This window comes from Mesoplodon densirostris, chromosome 1 (genome assembly GCF_025265405.1).
Source record: "Mesoplodon densirostris isolate mMesDen1 chromosome 1, mMesDen1 primary haplotype, whole genome shotgun sequence".
Lineage (NCBI taxonomy): Eukaryota > Metazoa > Chordata > Mammalia > Artiodactyla > Ziphiidae > Mesoplodon > Mesoplodon densirostris.
The window spans coordinates 210,106,959-210,126,284 of NC_082661.1; the positions used below are offsets into that span (position 1 = coordinate 210,106,959).

Here is a 19,326-nt window from a genome sequence, read left to right on the forward strand (position 1 = left end):
AAGTCAGAGATCAACTCCGCTCCCCCATGATGGACAGCCAAAAGAAATGCCCCCGACTCCTGTACTTATTTCTTGCGCTGACCAGTGAAGCGCCCTTTAATTGTAAAACATTGTGCTTTACCTACTACCCTAGCCTTGTCTTTATTGAGAGATGCTAGTGAGTCCATGTGGTGGCAGATAGAGACAGCAAACAAGTGCTTGTTGCCCTACACGGCCCAGATTCACTTGAAGCAGAAGTTGGCACCCTGGGCCAGTTTGTTCTTTCAGAACCCAGAGTCTTTGAGGGTGATGTTGTCTGTCTGATAATGAGCAGAAATGGGATGATCCTAGAGCTTTGCTTTCTATGGAAGGCTTTTGATGGTAATAGGTGGTAACTTGGTAAAAGGCTGCCTTTACTGTAGCTCATCCAGCATCTCTTTTGCCAACCAGAGAGTGTGAAACTAGTTTCATATATTACCTAGTTATTCTTTCAAAACAAAAACCAAAAGCAAAAAAACAAAAACTGACACACTGCACTAGTTATTATTAGATATTCTTAGTCTTTTTTGTACATGGAGGTTTATGTTCTAAGATGGTTTATATAATAGGCTATACCTACATTTACATTGTAGAATAATATTAAAAAGCCTCTTCCAGAGACTCCCAAACAGCACGGGCAGGCAGATGTACCGCTGTTAGCGGTGTATGCTCGGCCTTGTGGTCCATATATTCTGCACTTTTATATTTGCCACCAGAGTGGTAGTTTGCTGGCACAAAGAGAAAGAGAGAGAAGAAGAAAAATTACAGTTCTTACAAGCAGAATTTTTTTCTTAGCCTTGAGTGACCAAGAAGAATTTGCTTGGGTCCAATTGTGGCGAATATTTTCCCAGACAGGGGAAGAGTCCAGCAGATTACAGATTACTGATGTTTTCATGCCTTGAGGATTCTTTTATTTTTACACAAGGGTCTGAGTGACCAATGGATCGTTCATACAGACAAAAAAAGAAAAATAGTATTCAGAAGTGACCTTAGGATTACTTCACTATTCAGAACACATTGAAGACACACTCACTTTGTGTGGTCTTTGAGCTACAGCCCTTTTACATCCATCCCAGACAGACTGGACGGGTAGCAATTGCTATGCACAGCCTAATTGGCACTGCAGGTTTTTAGAGCCATTTTGAGTTTTTGTGGTTACGGAGGTATTGATGAGGGAGGTGTGCCTGACCAGAGTGGGACTCGCAGTTATAGATCCACCTGCAAGTTTCCTGTTTCCTTTTCATGTTTTGTTGCTTTTGAACATAAAACCAACCATACATATGCCAGTGCAACTGGATTAACTGGCTTAGAACATTCAACATATTGACTCCATCACCTGACGTTCACAGTATCTTGTTTCTTAGCAACAGATGCAAAGTGATAAATCAAAATTAGTCTTCGGCTACAGATTTTACAGGGTATTTGTTCCATAGCACAAAGTATTTCCCCACTCTTGCATCACAGCACAAACTACCAACTTTTAAGTATTGGATTCCAGCAATAATTTTTACTGGTTTTCAAACTGGCGGAATTTTGATAGTGTTAGTTCAAGTTTGAAACTTTTGAATTAGATCTCTAAATGGTGACAGTTTACAAGGTTTTATCTAGCTATCTTATTTATACTTGACTGAATTGTAATGATGATTTTTTTTCTCATTGTAATTTGACCTAATAGCCATACCAAAAAATGACTCTATTAGTACTGACTAGGTTTAGCTTTTCACGGTTGTAGATGTTACTTCAGTTTCGGTGCTGGAAAATATGTACAACATACTAACAGAATTGAAAAAGAACAGAGAGATTTGGGCTTTTTTTTTTTTCAAAGCAGGTAAAGAGGGCATCAGGGCATTGGAACGGTGTCCTCAAAAATGCATATTCCTTGTGGGCATGGAGGAAGAAGGAATTAGTAAGCAAGGTTAATCAGAGGCAGAAGCTTAGCCCCATTCACACAGAAATAAATCAGGTGAGCAACCCCAGATTTTAGCATGATATTTTTACTACGATGCTGTTGTATTAATATTTTCTAAATTTCGAAACACAAAGTGAATGTTTGAAAATTGCTGGGTCCCAGTGTTGGTGGCTGTTGGAGTTTCTGGACCACTTGCTAGCAGTGATTTAAAAATTATAATTAGCTAAAATCCAAAAAAAAAATAAAATCAACAACAAAAGTTGTTTGGTGCAGAACATGCACCTTGACAATGGCACTAACTTGTTATTCTCTAGAACATGTTAGAATAGGTCTATTTTTGCCAGTGCCCTCTCCTCCAGTCCTCTGATTACATTTCACTAGAGTTCCTTAACAGAGTGCTGTATATTCATGGGACCTTTCTTAAAAAGAAGCAAAACAAAAGATGACTTTTTTCTATGTGATTAATATATCTTACTTGATCTGCTTTTCCTAAACCTCAGTGGCTTTTCCCTTAGGCAGGGGTCGGGGTGGAGGGCGACCTACTGGATACGACTGTTTTCAGGTACTTTAGAAAAAAAAAAACCCACCTTTTTGTAGACATGCTTAATTTTTAAGTGGTTAGGCACTGAGAGTAGCAGAAATCCTGCAAAGTTCTATAGTCTTTTAGACACTCACCTTGTCATTTCTCTGAGTAATGTCTTGATTTCAAAAATAGTGCTTTTCTCATGCCCTGAATCCACTGGAGAGGGGTGTTGGTATTTTCAGGTAACAACATTTGTGAGCACAAATATTGCAGACCAACATGTAGTACCCTCCCCCATTTATCATTTTCATTTCACTTCTCTCATTCTTTTTTATTTTAGAAAATCATATTGCTATGGTGTGTACCTTAATCTGCCAGCAAACACCATCTACACTAACATTTGTCCCACAAGCATCCTCAAGAGAAAAAGTTGTTGCACCTTATATATATTTCAAGCAAACCAAAATATGATGCTCTTCTGCCTTTGTTTTATTCTAAATTGTTGTATCATATCTTTCTGAAACCATTCTGAATCTAGTTGAAATTCTCAATATTTATGCTTTTACCTTAATTTCTAGATTCAAACCTGTATATAAATCTTTGGAACAAAATTGTCCTAGCCCTTCTCTGTGTTGCTGGAAGTGGATGATTTAGTCTCAGATGGAGACACAGTACTGTTCCAGTTTTCTTTAGCCTTTTATTTATTTAGTTATTCTGGGTATTTTCCTATGTAATTTTGAAGTGTGTAGAGTATACTATAGTTACTGAAGCTGCAGCTCCAAGAAGCTGAGTGAAAGAGAGAAAATACTGTAAGACGCCCTTCTTAAGTGTTTATTTGTTTGGATAACTGTAATGAGGCCAGGAAAAGGCAAAAGGTCCCACAGCCACTTTGAAGACACAGGTTCTTATCCCCAAACTAGGTTAGGTCCCAGATTTTAGATGAAAATGGTGAATTCTTTAAAGCCCTCTTTTTTAAAAGGATATATCATACCATTGTAATTCTGACAGTCTTTTCCCCCCCGAAAATTTATTTATTTAATTCCGTCAGATGAGCTTTCTACCAGTGCCCCCTCAAAGCCATGCTCAACTCATTCCCACGTTATCACTGTTATTATAGTTCCTGCCATTCAAACTGCTGCCGAGAAAAAAAGTGATCGAACACTGTGAACAAAATGAAGCATCTGAACGGGTCTGGTTATTTAGAATCCAACTTGTGTAATCCCTGTCACTCTCTTATCAAGTCAGATGCTACTCTGCCTGAGTCATAGAAAATTTTGTTTGCACTCTGTAGTCCTTGGCTCATCCTCTGGAAATGTTTGCACCTATGTAAAATCTCAAGCAGATTATAAATCGATACAGCACTAGGAGTAAGCTGAAAACTGAATGACATGTTTTGTTTATACAGTTCCGGGGGAGGGATGGGGAATATCAAGTAGCTCTGTTCCAAGTTTGGCATTTGGCATTAATGTGAAGCAGTGGGACCATGCTGCCTGTTAAACTACTGTATGAATCCTAAGTGGTCTGGAGACCAGCAGCTGGAGGCTGGAGGCCAGCATCCATACAGCAAAGGGGAAGCATCGCCGCTTCTTGGGGGAAAAGGAAGGAAGTCGTGCAAGGCCTGGAGTCATCATTTGTAAAGGGGAAGTCGGGGTGTACGTGATGCTGTGAGAAGGTTCACCTTTGATTGCACTGCTTCACAGAGCCCTCAGATAAGGCCAGTCCTAATGGGCTACCTCGGCTTTCACGGTTAATTCCAGTAAGTCCTGTTTGAAAGGTTTGTCTTTTTTTGCTTCTACCGTCAGGGCCACTGTTTTCCACTGCAGTGTTTTGACTTCCCAAACCACCTTCTCCAGAGAGAACAATGTATTGCTGAAAATGGGCAGTAGAAGCAAATGCTCTTATTACATTTGACCTATAAAGTATTCAGAGTGACTGCTAGGTGGGAATTAAAATTTAGCTTTCCCCACATAGGATCTTGTTTTGCACCTTATAAAGAGTGTACTAATTGTTAATTAGGGGTTGCTTTTATTTAGACAAGCATTCCCAAAGAATTAGATTTGGATTTTGTGTTTCTTTGAGTTTGGGGATTTTTAATTTTACAGTTATCTTATTTAGATTGACTAACCTCATACTTACAATAAAAAAAGAAACAGTGGTTCAGTTCATCTTACCAGATATGTCTGGTGATGTATTCAGAGTCTGATGGACTGCTTTGCTTTTATATAGTTTGGAAGTGATAGTGAAGTTTATTATACCCCATATTAAATGACCTTGTCCTTTTCACTGGGGACATTATCTTACATTTTAGAAACAGAAGCAGCAAAAGAGTGAACAACAAGACAAGTACATTTGATTCCCCTCATACACGTCCATCTGTTTGTGCTACGCTTTCCTTAAAAATATCAATATACATTTTCTTCACACATACAAAAAGTTTCCTCTCCTGGCCAAATTTTATTTGTGGTGGTATGATTTATAATAATAACAGAAAAGAGGAAACCTTGTACTTAGAAGTTCGGTGGCCACTGTTTCCTTGTTGCAGTCAGTGGTCAAAATTGATCCTGCCCTGAAGTTGATCTTTTTTATTTATTTATTTATTTATTTATTTATTTATTTATTTATTAGTTTCTGCTTAATAACAAAGTGAATCAGTCATACATATACATCTGTTCCCACATCCCTTCCCTCATGCATCTCCCTCCCTCCCACCCTCCCCATCCCACCCCTCCAGGCGGTCACAAAGCACCGAGCTGATCTCCCTGTGCTCTGCGGCTGCTTCCCACTATCTATCTACCTTACGTTTGGTAGTGTATATATGTCCATGCCTCTCTTTCGCTTTGTCACAGCTTACCCTTCCCCCTCCCCATATCCTCAAGTCCATTCTCAAGTTAGGTCTGTGTCTTTATGCCCGTTTTACCCCTAGGTTCTTCATGACATTTTAAAAAAAAATTCCATATATATGTGTTAGCATACGGTATTTGTCTGTCTCTTTCTGACTTACTTCACTCTGTATGACAGACTCTAGGTCTATCCACCTCATTACAAATAGCTCAGTTTCGTTTCTTTTTATGGCTGAGTAATATTCCATTGTATATATGTGCCACATCTTCTTTATCCATTCATCGGATGATGGACACTTAGGTTGTTTCTATCTCCGGGCTATTGTGAATAGAGCTGCAATGAACATTTTGGTACATGGTCTCTTTTTGAATTATGGTTTTCTCAGGGTATATGCCTCGTAGTGGGATTGCTGGGTCATATGGTAGTTCTATTTTTAGTTTTTTAAGGAACCTCCATACTGTTCTCCATAGTGGCTGTACCAATTCACATTCCCACCAGCGGTGCAACAGGGTTCCCTTTCTCCACACCCTCTCCAGCATTTATTGTTTCTAGATTTCTTGATGATGGCGATTCTGACTGGTGTGAGATGATATCTCATTGTAGTTTTGATTTGCATTTCTCTAATGATTAATGATGTTGAGCATCCTTTCATGTGTTTGTTGGCAGTCTGTATATCTTCTTTGGAGAAATGCCTATTTAAGTCTTCTGCCCATTTTTGGATTGGGTTGTTTGTTTTTTTGCTATTGAGCTGCATGAGCTGCTTATAAATTTTGGAGATTAATCCTTTGTCAGTTGCTTCATTTGCAAATATTTTCTCCCATGCTGAGGGTTGTCTTTTGGTCTTGTTTATGGTTTCCTTTGCTGTGCAAAAGCTTTGAAGTTTCATGAGGTCCCATTTGTTTATCTTTGTTTTTATTTCCATTTCTCTAGGAGGTGGGTCCAAAAGGATCTTGCTGTGATTTATGTCATAGAGTGTTCTGCCTATGTTTTCCTCTAAGAGTTTGATAGTTTCTGGCCTTACATTTAGGTCTTTAATCCATTTTGAGCTTATTTTTGTGTATGGTGTTAGGGAATGATCTAATCTCATACTTTTACATGTCCCTGTCCAGTTTTCCCAGCACCACTTATTGAAGAGGCTGTCCTTTCTCCACTGTACATTCCTGCCTCCTTTATCAAAGATAAGTTGACCATATGTGCATGGGTTGATCTCTGGGCTTTCTATCCCATTCCATTGATCTATCTTTCTGTTTCTGTGCCAGTACCACACTGTCTTGATTACTGTAGCTTTGTAGTATAGTCTGAAGTCAGGGAGCCTGATTCCTCCGGCTCCGTTTTTCGTTCTCAAGATTGCTTTGGCTATTCGGGGTCTTTTTTTTTTCCAAACAAATTTTGAAATTTTTTGTTCTAGTTCTGTGAAAAATGCCACTGGTAGTTTGATAGGGATTGCATTGAATCTGTAGATTGCTTTGGGTAGTAGAGTCATTTTCACAATATTGATTCTTCCAATCCAGAAGCATGGTATATCTCTCCATCTATTTGTATCATCTTTAATCTCTTTCATCAGTGTCTTATAATTTTCTGCATACAGGTCTTTTGTCTCCTTAGGTAGGTTTATTCCTAGATATTTTATTCTTTTTGTTGCAATGGTAAATGGGAGTGTTTTCTTGATTTCCTTTTCAGATGTTTCATCATTAGTGTACAGGAATGCCAGAGATTCCTGTGCATTAATTTTGTATCCTGCTACTTTACCAAATTCATTGATTAGCTCTAGTAGTTTTCTGGTAGCATCTTTAGGATTCTCTATGTATAGTATCATGTCATCTGCAAACAGTGACAGCTTTACTTCTTCTTTTCCGATTTGGATTCCTTTTATTTCCTTTTCTTCTCTGATTGCTGTGGCTAAAACTTCCAAAACTAGGTTGAATAAGAGTGGTGAGAGTGGGCAACCTTGTCTTGTTCTTGATCTTTGTGGAAATGGTTTCAGTTTTCCACCATTGAGGACAATGTTGGCTGTGGGTTTGTCATATATGGCCTTGATTAGGTTGAGGAAAGTTCCCTCTATGCCTACTTTCTGCAGTGTTTTTATCATAAATGGGTGTTGAATTTTGTCAAAAGCTTTCTCTGCATCTATTGAGAGGATCCTATGGTTTTTCTCCTTCAATTTGTTAATATGGTGTATCACATTGATTGATTTGCGTATATTGAGTAATCCTTGCATTCCTGGAATAAACCCCACTTGATCATGGTGTATGATCCTTTTAATGTGCTGTTGGATTCTGTTAGCTAGTCTTATGTTGAGGCTTTTTGCATCTATGTTCATCAGTGATATAGGCCTGTAGTTTTCTTTCTTTGGGACATCCTTGCCTGGTTTTGGTATCAAGGTGATGGTGACCTCGTAGAATGAGTTTGGGAGTGTTCCTTCCTCTGAAATTGTTTGGAAGAGTTTGAGAAGGATGGGTGTTAGCTCTTCTCTAAATGTTTGATCGAATTCGCCTGTGAAGCCATCTGGTCCTGGGCTTTTGTTTGTTGGAAGATTTTTAATCACAGTTTCAATTTCAGGGCTTGTGATTGGTCTATTCATATTTTCTATTTCTTCCTGATTCAGTCTTGGCAGGTTGTGCATTTCTAAGAATTTGTCCATTTCTTCCAGGTTGTCCATTTTATTGGCATAGAGTTGCTTGTAGTAATCTCTCATGATCTTTTGTATTTCTGCAGCGTGATTTGTTACTTCTCCTTTTTCATTTCTAATTCTATTGATTTGAGTCTTCTCCCTTTTTTTCTTGATGAGTCTGGCTAATGGTCTGTCAATTCCTTAAGTTGATCTTTATGCACAGAATTAGTTACTGTGAACATTACTACTCTTTCCAGAGATTTTCTAATAACTTGGGCCAGAACTGGTTACCGAGGAGCAAGGACCTAATTCCATGCCTCCACACCCTCCCACTGCACCGCACCACACGTCTTACCTCACAAGCTCTAACCTAAATCACAGAGGCACGCGTTTCGTGGACTAACCATCACATCCCCTGGCGGCCTCAGGGGAGTGCTCACGTCCACTGACACCTCCCTTTAGTGCGTCAGCTCGTAGCGGCAGAACTGGGGTGGGGGAGGTTTGTGATCTGGAGCTCAGCACATGCTCGGCAACATGTTTCTCATTTCCTTAGCATTCATGGCTTGCTCTCAGGAATCTGTCGAAAAGGAATAAAAACCACCTGAGTGTCCACATTACCAGATTATGAACTTTTCCCATAGGTTTGAATTGCTTACTTACCTATTATAAATTAACCACAGCTTCATTTGGCCACCAGGTCTTAAGTCTGTTGACAGTTTTCAGCATGACCGAATTGCTCATTTTTCTTGCTTTCAGAAATTGGCTTGGTTGTCTTTAGAGTTGGTGTAAACGTGCCATGTAATAAATGATTTCCACTTAATGGTACAACAGAATTATTGGTTTCTTAGATGTTTGTGTAGTAAAAGTCAATATACACGTTTATATAATTTCTTTCCTCAAAATCTTATACTTAATTTAATTTCTAAAAATTGCACATGTAAGTCATGTGTATAACATGCTAAAGTACTTTAACTGTGATCTTAAAACTGAATAAAAAATATTTAATAGAAAATCAGAATATTGGGCTTCCCTGGTGGCGCAGTGTTTGAGAGTCCACCTGCCGATGCAGGGGACGCGGGTTCGTGCCCCGGTCCGGGAAGATCCTACATGCCGCGGAGTGGCTGGGCCCGTGAGCCATGGCTGCTGAGCCTACGCGTCCGGAGCCCGTGCTCCACAACGGGAGAGGCCACAGCAGTGAGAGGCCCGCGTACCGCAAAAAAATAAAAAATAAAAAAAAACTCAGAATATTTTAGTATTGCAAGAGTTCTGCAGCTCTTAATAGTTTGTAAATCCACTCTCTCATTTGTAATTAACATTCTCAATTCTCTTACTCTATGCCTTTTTATAAGGGAATAGTGAAGACAACTTTCTTTGTTGAAAAGGGTATAAGGTATGACAAAGCCCTGAGATATTTCAGGAAATTGTATTTATTGAGAAACTGACCAAGAACCCACATTTTTCCCTGTTACTGTAAGAAGTCTCCAGAGAAAGATTTTCAAAGACTGTCAGTTCAGTATTCACTGGAAGAAGTCTGGCTATTTTGATCCCTAACTGAATTTACATAGATCATCTACATTTGAACATTCAGAGGTACTTAAGAACATTGCTTTTGTTCTGGACCATATGATGTATTTTAAAATTTAAAGTTGAAACATAACATATAGTGCTTCTTTGCAAATATGAGTCCAAATAAGAACAGAAATCAGTCACTGTAGAAAAACATGTAGCCCAACAGAAATCTTGACTGGGCAAGGAAGCTTCACCTACTTCACCTAGGGACGAACCCGCGTCCCCTGCATCGGCAGGCGGACTCTCAACCACTGCGCCACCAGGGAAGCCCTGAAAGGAATTTTTTATCCAAAGTTTATAATGAGTGTCTACAAATCAGTGAGAAAATTACAAATGCCCAGTTTAAAACTGGGCAAAAGATAAAGACAAGTTATTCACAGAGCAAACTGTATAAATAATAAATCAACACATAAAAAATGTTCAACCTCACTAGAAATCAGGGAAAAGCCAATTTAAACATGAGATCGTATTTTTAACTTCAAATTGGGGGGGAAAACCGAAAGAGGGAGTGTTGAGGAAGGATTTGGGAACCAGTTCTTTACATATAGTACTGATAAGGTTGTAAATTTCAGGGAAATTTGTGAAGGAACATTTCAAAAGTTTATACATCCAGCAGTTCTACTTCTATAAATCTTTCCTAGAGATATGTGTACCTGTGTGAAAATTTATATTTACAAAAAAATATTTTCTGCTGCGTTGTTGGCAATGACAAAAAATTAGAAGGAACCCAAATTCCCATCAATATGAGTGGTTAAATAACAGTAGAGCCATACTCTAGAATGCTCAGCTTCCAGTAACCAGAATAAGCTCGACCAATGTGCACTGATGTGAAAAATTTCCAAGATACATCTTAACCCCCTTGGTAGTATTCTTTTATTTTTTTTTTAATTTAATTTATTTATTTTGGGCTGTGTTGGGTCTTCGTTTCTGTGCGTGGCTTCCTCTAGTTGCGGCGAGCGGGGGCCTCTCTTCATCACGGTGCGCGGGCCTCTCACTGTCGCGGCCTCTCTTGTTGTGGAACACAAGCTCCAGACGCGCAGGCTCAGTAGTTGTGGCCCACGGGCCTAGTTGCTCCACGGCATGTGGGATCTTCCCAGACCAGGGCTCGAACCCGTGTCCCCTGCATTGGCAGGCGGATTCTCAACCACTGTGCCACCAGGGAAGCCCCGGTAGTATTCTTCATATCTTAACATGTGCATACCTATGACACATAAATTCCATGTCTAATTTTCTGTCCTACAAACCTACGAAAAGCTACAGACTTCTGATCAATATCCCCCAAACTATTGTCAATTGTAAGAAGTATGTCCAAAAGAAAAAAAAAGAATCAGAAATCTGTTCAAAACCAGCAGATTTTAAAGAACTTATTATCCCCTCACCCACCTCTGTTCTGCTATAGCAACACTGGAAGACTGCAACTAGGAAAGAGAGCAAGCCGAACTCCCACCTCAAATCTTGTCTCTCAACTACAGGGTATGATGAAGTCATTTAAAAAATATATTTAAAGGAGACTGAACCCTTAGGTGAAAGACCCCAATAAGTTATTTCCCTAAAATAGACAGTAAATAAAGACTTTGGAATGCGTTGCAGTGGAAAGATGTGAAATCTCTTTCTTTGGGTCTTCTTAAAATTATCACATTCCCACATATGTCTGCAGTGTTTTAAATATTTTCCATTTATGTAGTAAACATTGAAAGACAGAAAGACAGAGGTTATTTCCAGCTAGATGTTATCCTTTCCCCCCAATGGAACTATGCTTTCCTTTCTAGACACACGAGCTCTCCTTTTTCGAGTCTGAGATTGGAAGTTCTCATGGTTGAATTGTTAACACATTTATCTTTATTTGGGTTGAGTTTGATCCAGCTACTCTGAAGACTATGGTTTCTTCACTAAAAATTGCTTCCATTGTAGATTTATCACCTGGTTGGCAAACGCTGGATAACTTCAGGCACAAGAACATTACTCTGAACCTGGGTGTGGTCAGTGAGATAGAAACCAACATTATTTTTTCCTTCATGATATGAAATATACTCTAACTTTACTCCCAGGGCTTTGTCCAAAAAGCTCATAAAACATAAATTGACTCTGCCCTTCAGACTCCCATGTTCTCCTCCAGTCTACACAGCAAAGTCTAAGTTCAATTACACCAAGACTGATGCCAAATTTCAAAAAACGAGAGCACCCTCCATTTCTGCTAGTGCCAGGTGTGTTGTTCCAGGTGCACAGAAGTATCTTAAAAAGTCTTAGTAAATCTCATTCTACAATAAATAATTACTCAACAAGTTCTCTCTGGACCAGGGTATACTAAGCCAGTGTCTGCTTTCTATTGCAGGCGAAGAAGTTTGTGGTCTTTCATGGAGCTTCCATTTACCAACCTGGAAATGGCATTCATTTTATTGGCTTTTGTTATCTTTTCCCTCTTTACTCTGGCTTCCATCTACACTGACCCGGATGAGAGGAATGAAGGTAAACAGAGAGAGCTCTTCATAAGAGTCCCCATTTCCTTTCCCCACCCAATCATCTTTCTTTGATTTGGTTTAGTTTCTATTCTGTATGTGAGAATGAGTTTGTTTTGGGGTGTGCTGTGTGTGTGTGTGTGTATGAGAGAAGGGAGACAGAGAGACAGAGAAAGAGAGTTTTATTAAATGGCCTGAAATATCTACTGTGGCATTTTACCATTATTTATTAAGAGAGGTTTGGAAATGGAAACGATTATTCACATGACTTTTAATCCCAGAATTTTGCAGGTCTTATGCCCTGAATTTTATATCTATATCTATATCTATATCTATATCTCTCTATATATGTATATGTATATATATAATTTTTCTTTCACCATCCTCCCATCCCTGCCCCTCATCCCTGTCCCCCATCAGAAACTTAAAATGTGCAAAAAGCACAATATCTTTCAAAGTCATTAAAGGTAATTTTCACAGGCTAAATGCAAGTTCACAAGAAACAAATTCCATTATCGTATACATATATGGTGTGTGGAGGTGTGCGCTTTTGTTCAACTATAAATAAGAAGGAAAAGAATTAAAGGTTTTTTCCTAATGAGCTCTTGTCAAAGCCCAAACTTTCAAAAAAAATGTAGAAGCGTTTAAAAAACTCAACACCACATGTTTGCTTATTGCCAGTCATAACAATTATTAGCAATAATATGTAATTTAAATGGCAGTTCTTGGTATTTCACTGTAGTTCAGGTCCTACCAAATTTCACACAAAATTAATGGTGACTGACCATTTTTGAGGGCAAAAATTATATATATATATATATATATATATATATATATATATATATATATATTTATATATATATATATGGCATATGGTAAGGAAATAATATATGTTTGTAGAGAATAAGATAAAATCATAAAAAGAAAACTGTGCTTCCTAAAATTGTGATACCTCTCCATGAATTTTTGTCTGTGAAAGAAGTGCTCTCTGTAAAAGACAATAGTATTCTCTGTCTTATAAACATACTACACTTACAGAAGTAGAAAACAAGAAGCCACAGTAAACAGACATTTAATTTCTGCTGACATGAAGATTGGGAAGCGTAACTGGAGTCCGTAAAGTCTTTTCCATGCTCCATATTGTTTTAGTTTAAAATGGGTTTGGCTGAAAGAAAGAGTAAGAGCAAAATTGCAGTTACTTTAACTAGATGATAATGTCTTTCTCTCACACATAAAGGAAGCCTGGGGGTAGAAGTTCCCTCCTGACACGACTCCCTGGTATCCTGGACCCAGGCCACACTGTCTTGGTTCCCTCCCATCTCCTATGGCAGCTCCCATGTCCGGCACTGACCCAGCTGGCCCATCTTCCACTATCATCTATGCATGCCTGTCAGCAAGAAGAAGCAAGAGGGCACACCTCTGTCTTTTAAGAGCGCTCCCAGAACCTACACTCACCACTTCCCTTTGGCCAGAATTTAGTCCACGGACATCCCGAAAGGAAAGCTGGGAAATGTCATAGTTATTCTGGGAGGCGTGTGTGGAGCAAAAACTTTGGGTTTTGTTCCTAAAGGAAGAGGGGTACAACCAGCAGTGTCTGCCAGACCCGTAGACTCCTAACCATGCATTCACTACGGGGCTGGCAGTCATGAAATTGGGGAATATTTGAGCTAGAAGGAATGTTAAGAGAGCATCTGATTTACTGATGCTTAACCAGAACTGAATATCAGAAAGGCACCTCATACTTGGGGCCCATCACAAACCCAGCAAATACGCATTTCTGGGTGTCCCACCTGGCCACGTGTCTTTAAACAAGATCCCCTACCCCCCCCCCCATTTTTCTAGCTTTCTTCTCTGGTTAAGAAGCATTGACCAACTATTCATGTTTCAGATGTGACAACAGAGACCCACAAATGTTTAGTGAGTTTCTCAGGGGCTCAGTTAATTAGCAGAAGAGCCAAAACTAGAGCACAGACTCCCCGTTGCAGGTTCCTGCCCCCTCTCTGCACTCCCATGACTCCTGAGTTATGATCCATGGACACAGACAGCCAGAAGACTGGGCCAGTCATAGACATTGACCTTTCCTTTACACTTCTGTATTCCGTTTTTCATAAGTTCCTTTTTCTTCTGCTCTATTCCTCCTATATCTGAGGTCTACTTTCCAAGCTAAAGCAATTCCTCCATTTGAATACTGTTCACTAACAGAACTAGACCCAGCTGCCCAAGAATTCTCATCGAAGAACACCCTTGCTTCCCTTCGTGACCACCAGGTCGGTGCCAAGCACAATTTTGCATGAAAGTACAAAATGTATACACTTTCCTAAATGTGGTAAGACCCAGGAGTAAAACCCACCTTCATTAAAATTGCAGGGCTATTTTCATCTCCTTTCTGGCAGAAGCAGAGAATTGCAGGAGCCACAAAAATAAACTTAAGAGAGGCAGATTTAATTTCACATGTGTATTTAAAATCTGATAGACTCAGCTATGGGCAATGGAGAATCTAAATCTGAATGGGACTCAGCTCCTATGTCAGGGAGCTGATTGTCTCATGGAGGATTCAGTTGTATAACCAGAGCCGACCCAGTGAATGCGCTACCAGAGTTTTCAACTAAGGAGGATGGGGTCAGAACGGAAGCTCTTCCTTGGGGGTATTGCGGTGGGCTTCACGGAAGAGGTGGCCACCCTGATGCAGGTGATATTGACAGAGTAGGGTGGGTGGGGTGCATTCTAACTAAGAATACAGCTTAAGGAAAATTACCTGACCGAAAAAAATGAAATGTATAAGAGGAAAAATCAGCTATGGTTTGGAATGTACCTTAAGTCCAACAAGGAATTGAACAGAACTGATCATTGGCCAGAATCTTCTCAAGTCCTTCAGAGGTCAAAAGACGAACAAAGCATTTTAACAGGGAGTCTCTTAAACTTAAGAGATGGGTGCCTCTGACCTCAGCCTCCCACGTGAGAGCAAAGGCTCTCAAGCTCTAACTTGCACATAAGTCACGTAGAGATTTTATGAAAAAGTAGACTACTGTTCAGTAGGTCTGGGTGGGACCTGAGATTCTGCATTTCTAAGAAGCTTCCAGGTGACGACCATGGTCTAGAAGACGAGCCCAGCCACAGATGTGACGCTTGCAGGCCCCAGGGGGCCAAGCTCATCTGTGTGCAGCAGGGGAGGTGGGAGCTTGGCTACGTGGCTGGGCGTCCAGGTTCCGTCCCGTAAGCAAGGCCCTACAGGACACGGGGCAGACCCAGAGCTGGAGGGCAGGGCCTCAGCCTCCAGCACAGCGCAGTCTTGCCTCAGGTCCTAACGTGTCAGGAGTGGGTGGATTAAGGTTTAAGAAAATATTTTATATGTTTAGAAGAGTTGAGAGTCATTCTTATTTTTTTAGGGAAGAAATTGTATTTAATTAGATTAATTAATTCATCATTTTAAGTTGAAGTATAGTTGATTTACAATGTTGTGTTAGTTTTAGGTGTACAGCACAGTGATTCATATATATATATTCTTCTTCAGATTCTTTTCCATTATAGGTTATTACAAAATATTGAGTATAGTTCCCTGTGCTATAGAGTAGGTCCTTAGTGGTTATGAGAGTCACTCTTTAAACAGCAGAATCTTGGAGTGTACAGTGAAGGGAGGCCGAGCGGCTCCGCGAGCTCCTCTCTCTCCACTTTCCCATAGAGAAGCCCTGACTGGCCGCTGAGGGCGAGCCACACACACGCCCTCGCGCCCGGCGAACCCGCGCGGTCAGTATCATAGGACACAGGCTTTGCCGCAGTTCATCTTCCTCCCTGTGTACTTTCCGTTTGCCTTCCTGGAATTCTGCTGCATCACAGAAGCTGGAAGTTCCGATATTCCATTGAACTCACGATGGAAAGTCTTGACTTGACCGGTCAGAGTAATGAAAGGCAGTCATAGAAATAAAGATTATTCCGCAGAAGGAGAAGGAGCTGGAAAACGACCAAAACGAAAGTGCCTTCAGTGGCATCCATTGCTAGCAAAGAAACTTCTTGACTTTTCAGAAGAGGAAGAAGAGGAAGACCAAGAGGAGGATATTGATAAGGTTCAACTTCTTGGGGCCGCGGGTCTAGAGCAAGATGGTGAAACTGAAGATGATGAATCACCAGAACAGCGAGCCCGGAGACCAATGAATGCATTTCTCTTATTTTGCAAACGTCATCGCTCTCTTGTACGTCAGGAACACAGGAACAGGCTTGATAACCGAGGTGCTACCAAGATACTAGCTGATTGGTGGGCTGTTCTCGATCCAAAGGAAAAGCAGAAATACACAGACATGGCCAAGGAGTATAAACATGCATTTATGAAAGCAAATCCTGGCTACAAATGGTGTGCTACCACAAACAAGCCTGTGAAATCCCCAACATCCACTGTCAATCCACGGGAGAAACTGTGGGCCTTCCCATCTGACTCTTCAAGAGCCTTGCCAAGCCCCAAGAAAACAAAGCCTGAAGAAATGCCTCAGCTTAACTTTGGGCTGGCTGATCCTACTCAAATGGGAGGCCTGAGCATGCTGCTTTTAGCTGGAGAACATGTTCTTGGTACACCAGAGATATCCTCTGGCACTTGCAGGCCTGATGTTTCAGAATCCTCTGAATTGCGTCAGGAGTCACCATTATTTCAGTTTGCCGAGATATCTTCAGGTACCTCCCACCCTGATGTTCCGTCAAAACAATGTCAAGCATCAGCCTTGTTTCAGTTTGCAGAGATCTGTTCGAAGACTTCACAGTTGGGCGGTGCTGAACCTGTAAAACGCTGTGGAGAGTCTGCACTCTTTCAACTGGCAGAGATGTGCCTGGCATCAGAGGGGGTGAAAATGGAAGAATCAAAGCTAATAAAAGCCAAAGAATCAGATGGCGGAAGAATTCAAGAACTGGAGAAGGGCAAGGAAGAAAGAGAAATGAAAATGGAGAAAATAGATGAAGCCAGGTTCCAGAAAGAAGCAGAATTTGAAAAATTAGCTAAGGAAAATGTAAGAGATTCTAAGGAATTAAGAAATTTTGAGGAGCTGCGAATGGATGATATAATGGGTATAAAAATGGAAGCTCCTAAAGCAATTAAAAAGGAAGAATTAGAGGAAGATCAAAAATGTAGTCACTTCCCTGATTTTTCTTACTCTGGCAGTAGCAAGATAATAATAAGCGATGTTCCCAGTAGGAAGGATCACATGTGCCATCCTCATGGCATTAGGATCATCGAGATTCCCACAGCGTTAAGCAAACCAGAAAAGCTAAAAAAGGAAAAGAAGAAAACCAAAATGGATCGACAGGGAAATGATAAATCCACACCCAAGAAGACTTGCAAAAAGAGGCAGTCCTCGGAATCTGATATCGAGAGTGTCATGTACACCATTGAAGCTGTTGCAAAGGGAGACTGGGGCATCGAGAAGCTTGGAGATACCCCTCGCAAGCAGGTGCATACATCCTCGAGTGGCAAGGGAAGCATTTTGGATGCCAAGCCACCAAAGAAGAAAGTGAAATCAAGAGAGAAGAAAATGTCAAAGGAGAGATCCTCAGACACCACCCAAGAGTCAAGACCTCAAGATTTTATCAGTATTTCTGCCAGCAAGAACATTTCTGGTGAGGTCCCAGAGGGTATAAAAGCAGAACCTTTGACCCCTACGGAGGATGCATTACCACCCAGTCTATCGGGACAGGCCAAGCCTGAGGACAGTGAGTGTCACAGAAAAATAGAGACTTGTGGCTCCCGGAAATCTGAGAGGTCTTGCAAAGGTGCTCTTTATAAAACCCTGGTGTCTGAGGGTATGCTCACCTCTCTGCGAGCTAATGTTGGCAGAGGGAAACGAAGGTCAGGAAAAGGAAAGTCCTCTGATCATGAAGAGTGTTGGCATGAAGAAAGCTGGACATTTCACCAGAGTGGGACCAGTGGAAGCAAGAAGTTCAAGAAGACAAAGCCAAAGGAAGACTCTCTCCTTGGCTCAGCAAAGCTGGATGAAGAATTTGAAAAGAAATTCAACAGCCTCCCTCAGTATAGTCCTGTTACATTTGACCAGAAATGTGTACCTGTCCCAAGAAAAAAGAAGAAGAGCGGACATATGTCCTCAGAACCGACCCAAACCAGCAAAGGTCCTTTCCAGTCTCAGAAAAAGAACTTATTCCACAAAATTGTCAGCAAATACAAGCACAAAAAGGAGAAGCCTAATGTTCCGGAAAAAGGAAGTGGGGATAAATGGTCAAACAAGCAACTCTTCTTGGCTGCCATTCACCCTACAGAAGCCATATTTTCAGAAGACAGAAACACCACAGAGCCTGCTTATAAGGTTACAAATGCCCCATCCATTCCCAACACTCCAGAGCCAACAAGGGCGCAAGAACCCTTGGTGGGCAGTCAAAAGAGAAAAGCAAGGAAAACCAAGATCACACACCTTGTCAGGACAGCAGATGGCCGGGTATCACCAGCAGGAGGTACTTTGGATGACAAACCAAAGGAACACCTGCAGAGGAGTCTTGTTAAGGTGACCGAGACAGGCTGCAATGACGAATGCTCACACAACCGAGAGGCCACGGAGACGCGGAGCAGCACCCCAGAGATGCCCGCCGTGTCTGCGTTCTTCAGCCTCGCTGTGCCGGCCGAAGTGGCTGCCATGGAAAATGCATAGAAGTCAGAGATCAACTCCGCTCCCCCATGATGGACAGCCAAAAGAAATGCCCCCGACTCCTGTACTTATTTCTTGCGCTGACCAGTGAAGCGCCCTTTAATTGTAAAACATTGTGCTTTACCTACTACCCTAGCCTTGTCTTTATTGAGAGATGCTAGTGAGTCCATGTGGTGGCAGATAGAGACAGCAAACAAGTGCTTGTTGCCCTACACGGCCCAGATTCACTTGAAGCAGAAGTTGGCACCCTGGGCCAGTTTGTTCTTTCAGAACCCAGAGTCTTTGAGGGTGATGTTGTCTGTCTGATAATGAGCAGAAATGGGATGATCCTAGAGCTTTGCTTTCTATGGAAGGCTTTTGATGGTAATAGGTGGTAACTTGGTAAAAGGCTGCCTTTACTGTAGCTAATCCAGCATCTCTTTTACCAACCAGAGAGTGTGAAACTAGTTTCATATATTACCTAGCTATTCTTTCAAAACAAAAACCAAAAGCAAAAAAACAAAAACTGACACACTGCACTAGTTATTATTAGATATTCTTAGTCTTTTTTGTACATGGAGGTTTATGTTCTAAGATGGTTTATATAATAGGCTATACCTACATTTACATTGTAGAATAATATTAAAAAGCCTCTTCCAGAGACTCCCAAACAGCACGGGCAGGCAGATGTACCGCTGTTAGCGGTGTATGCTCGGCCTTGTGGTCCATATATTCTGCACTTTTATATTTGCCACCAGAGTGGTAGTTTGCTGGCACAAAGAGAAAGA

The 19,326-nt window shown here is 40.9% G+C and overlaps 1 protein-coding gene across 2 annotated transcripts; it reads left to right on the top strand.

Moving 5' to 3' along the window:
* The first annotated feature begins 15,826 nt into the window (after window positions 1–15,826).
* Window positions 15,827–18,562, top strand: LOC132486936 (HMG box transcription factor BBX-like). Of its 2 annotated transcripts, XM_060094483.1 has the most exons (2): window positions 15,827–18,029; window positions 18,120–18,562. In XM_060094483.1, the coding sequence occupies exons 1-2, from the start codon at window positions 15,827–15,829 to the stop codon at window positions 18,560–18,562; spliced, it is 2,646 nt and encodes an 881-aa protein (XP_059950466.1). The 2 variants fall into 2 exon arrangements, with proteins under 2 accessions (XP_059950466.1, XP_059950461.1); XM_060094478.1 differs by having other exon boundaries at window positions 15,827–18,562.
* Window positions 18,563–19,326: the final 764 nt, after the last annotated feature.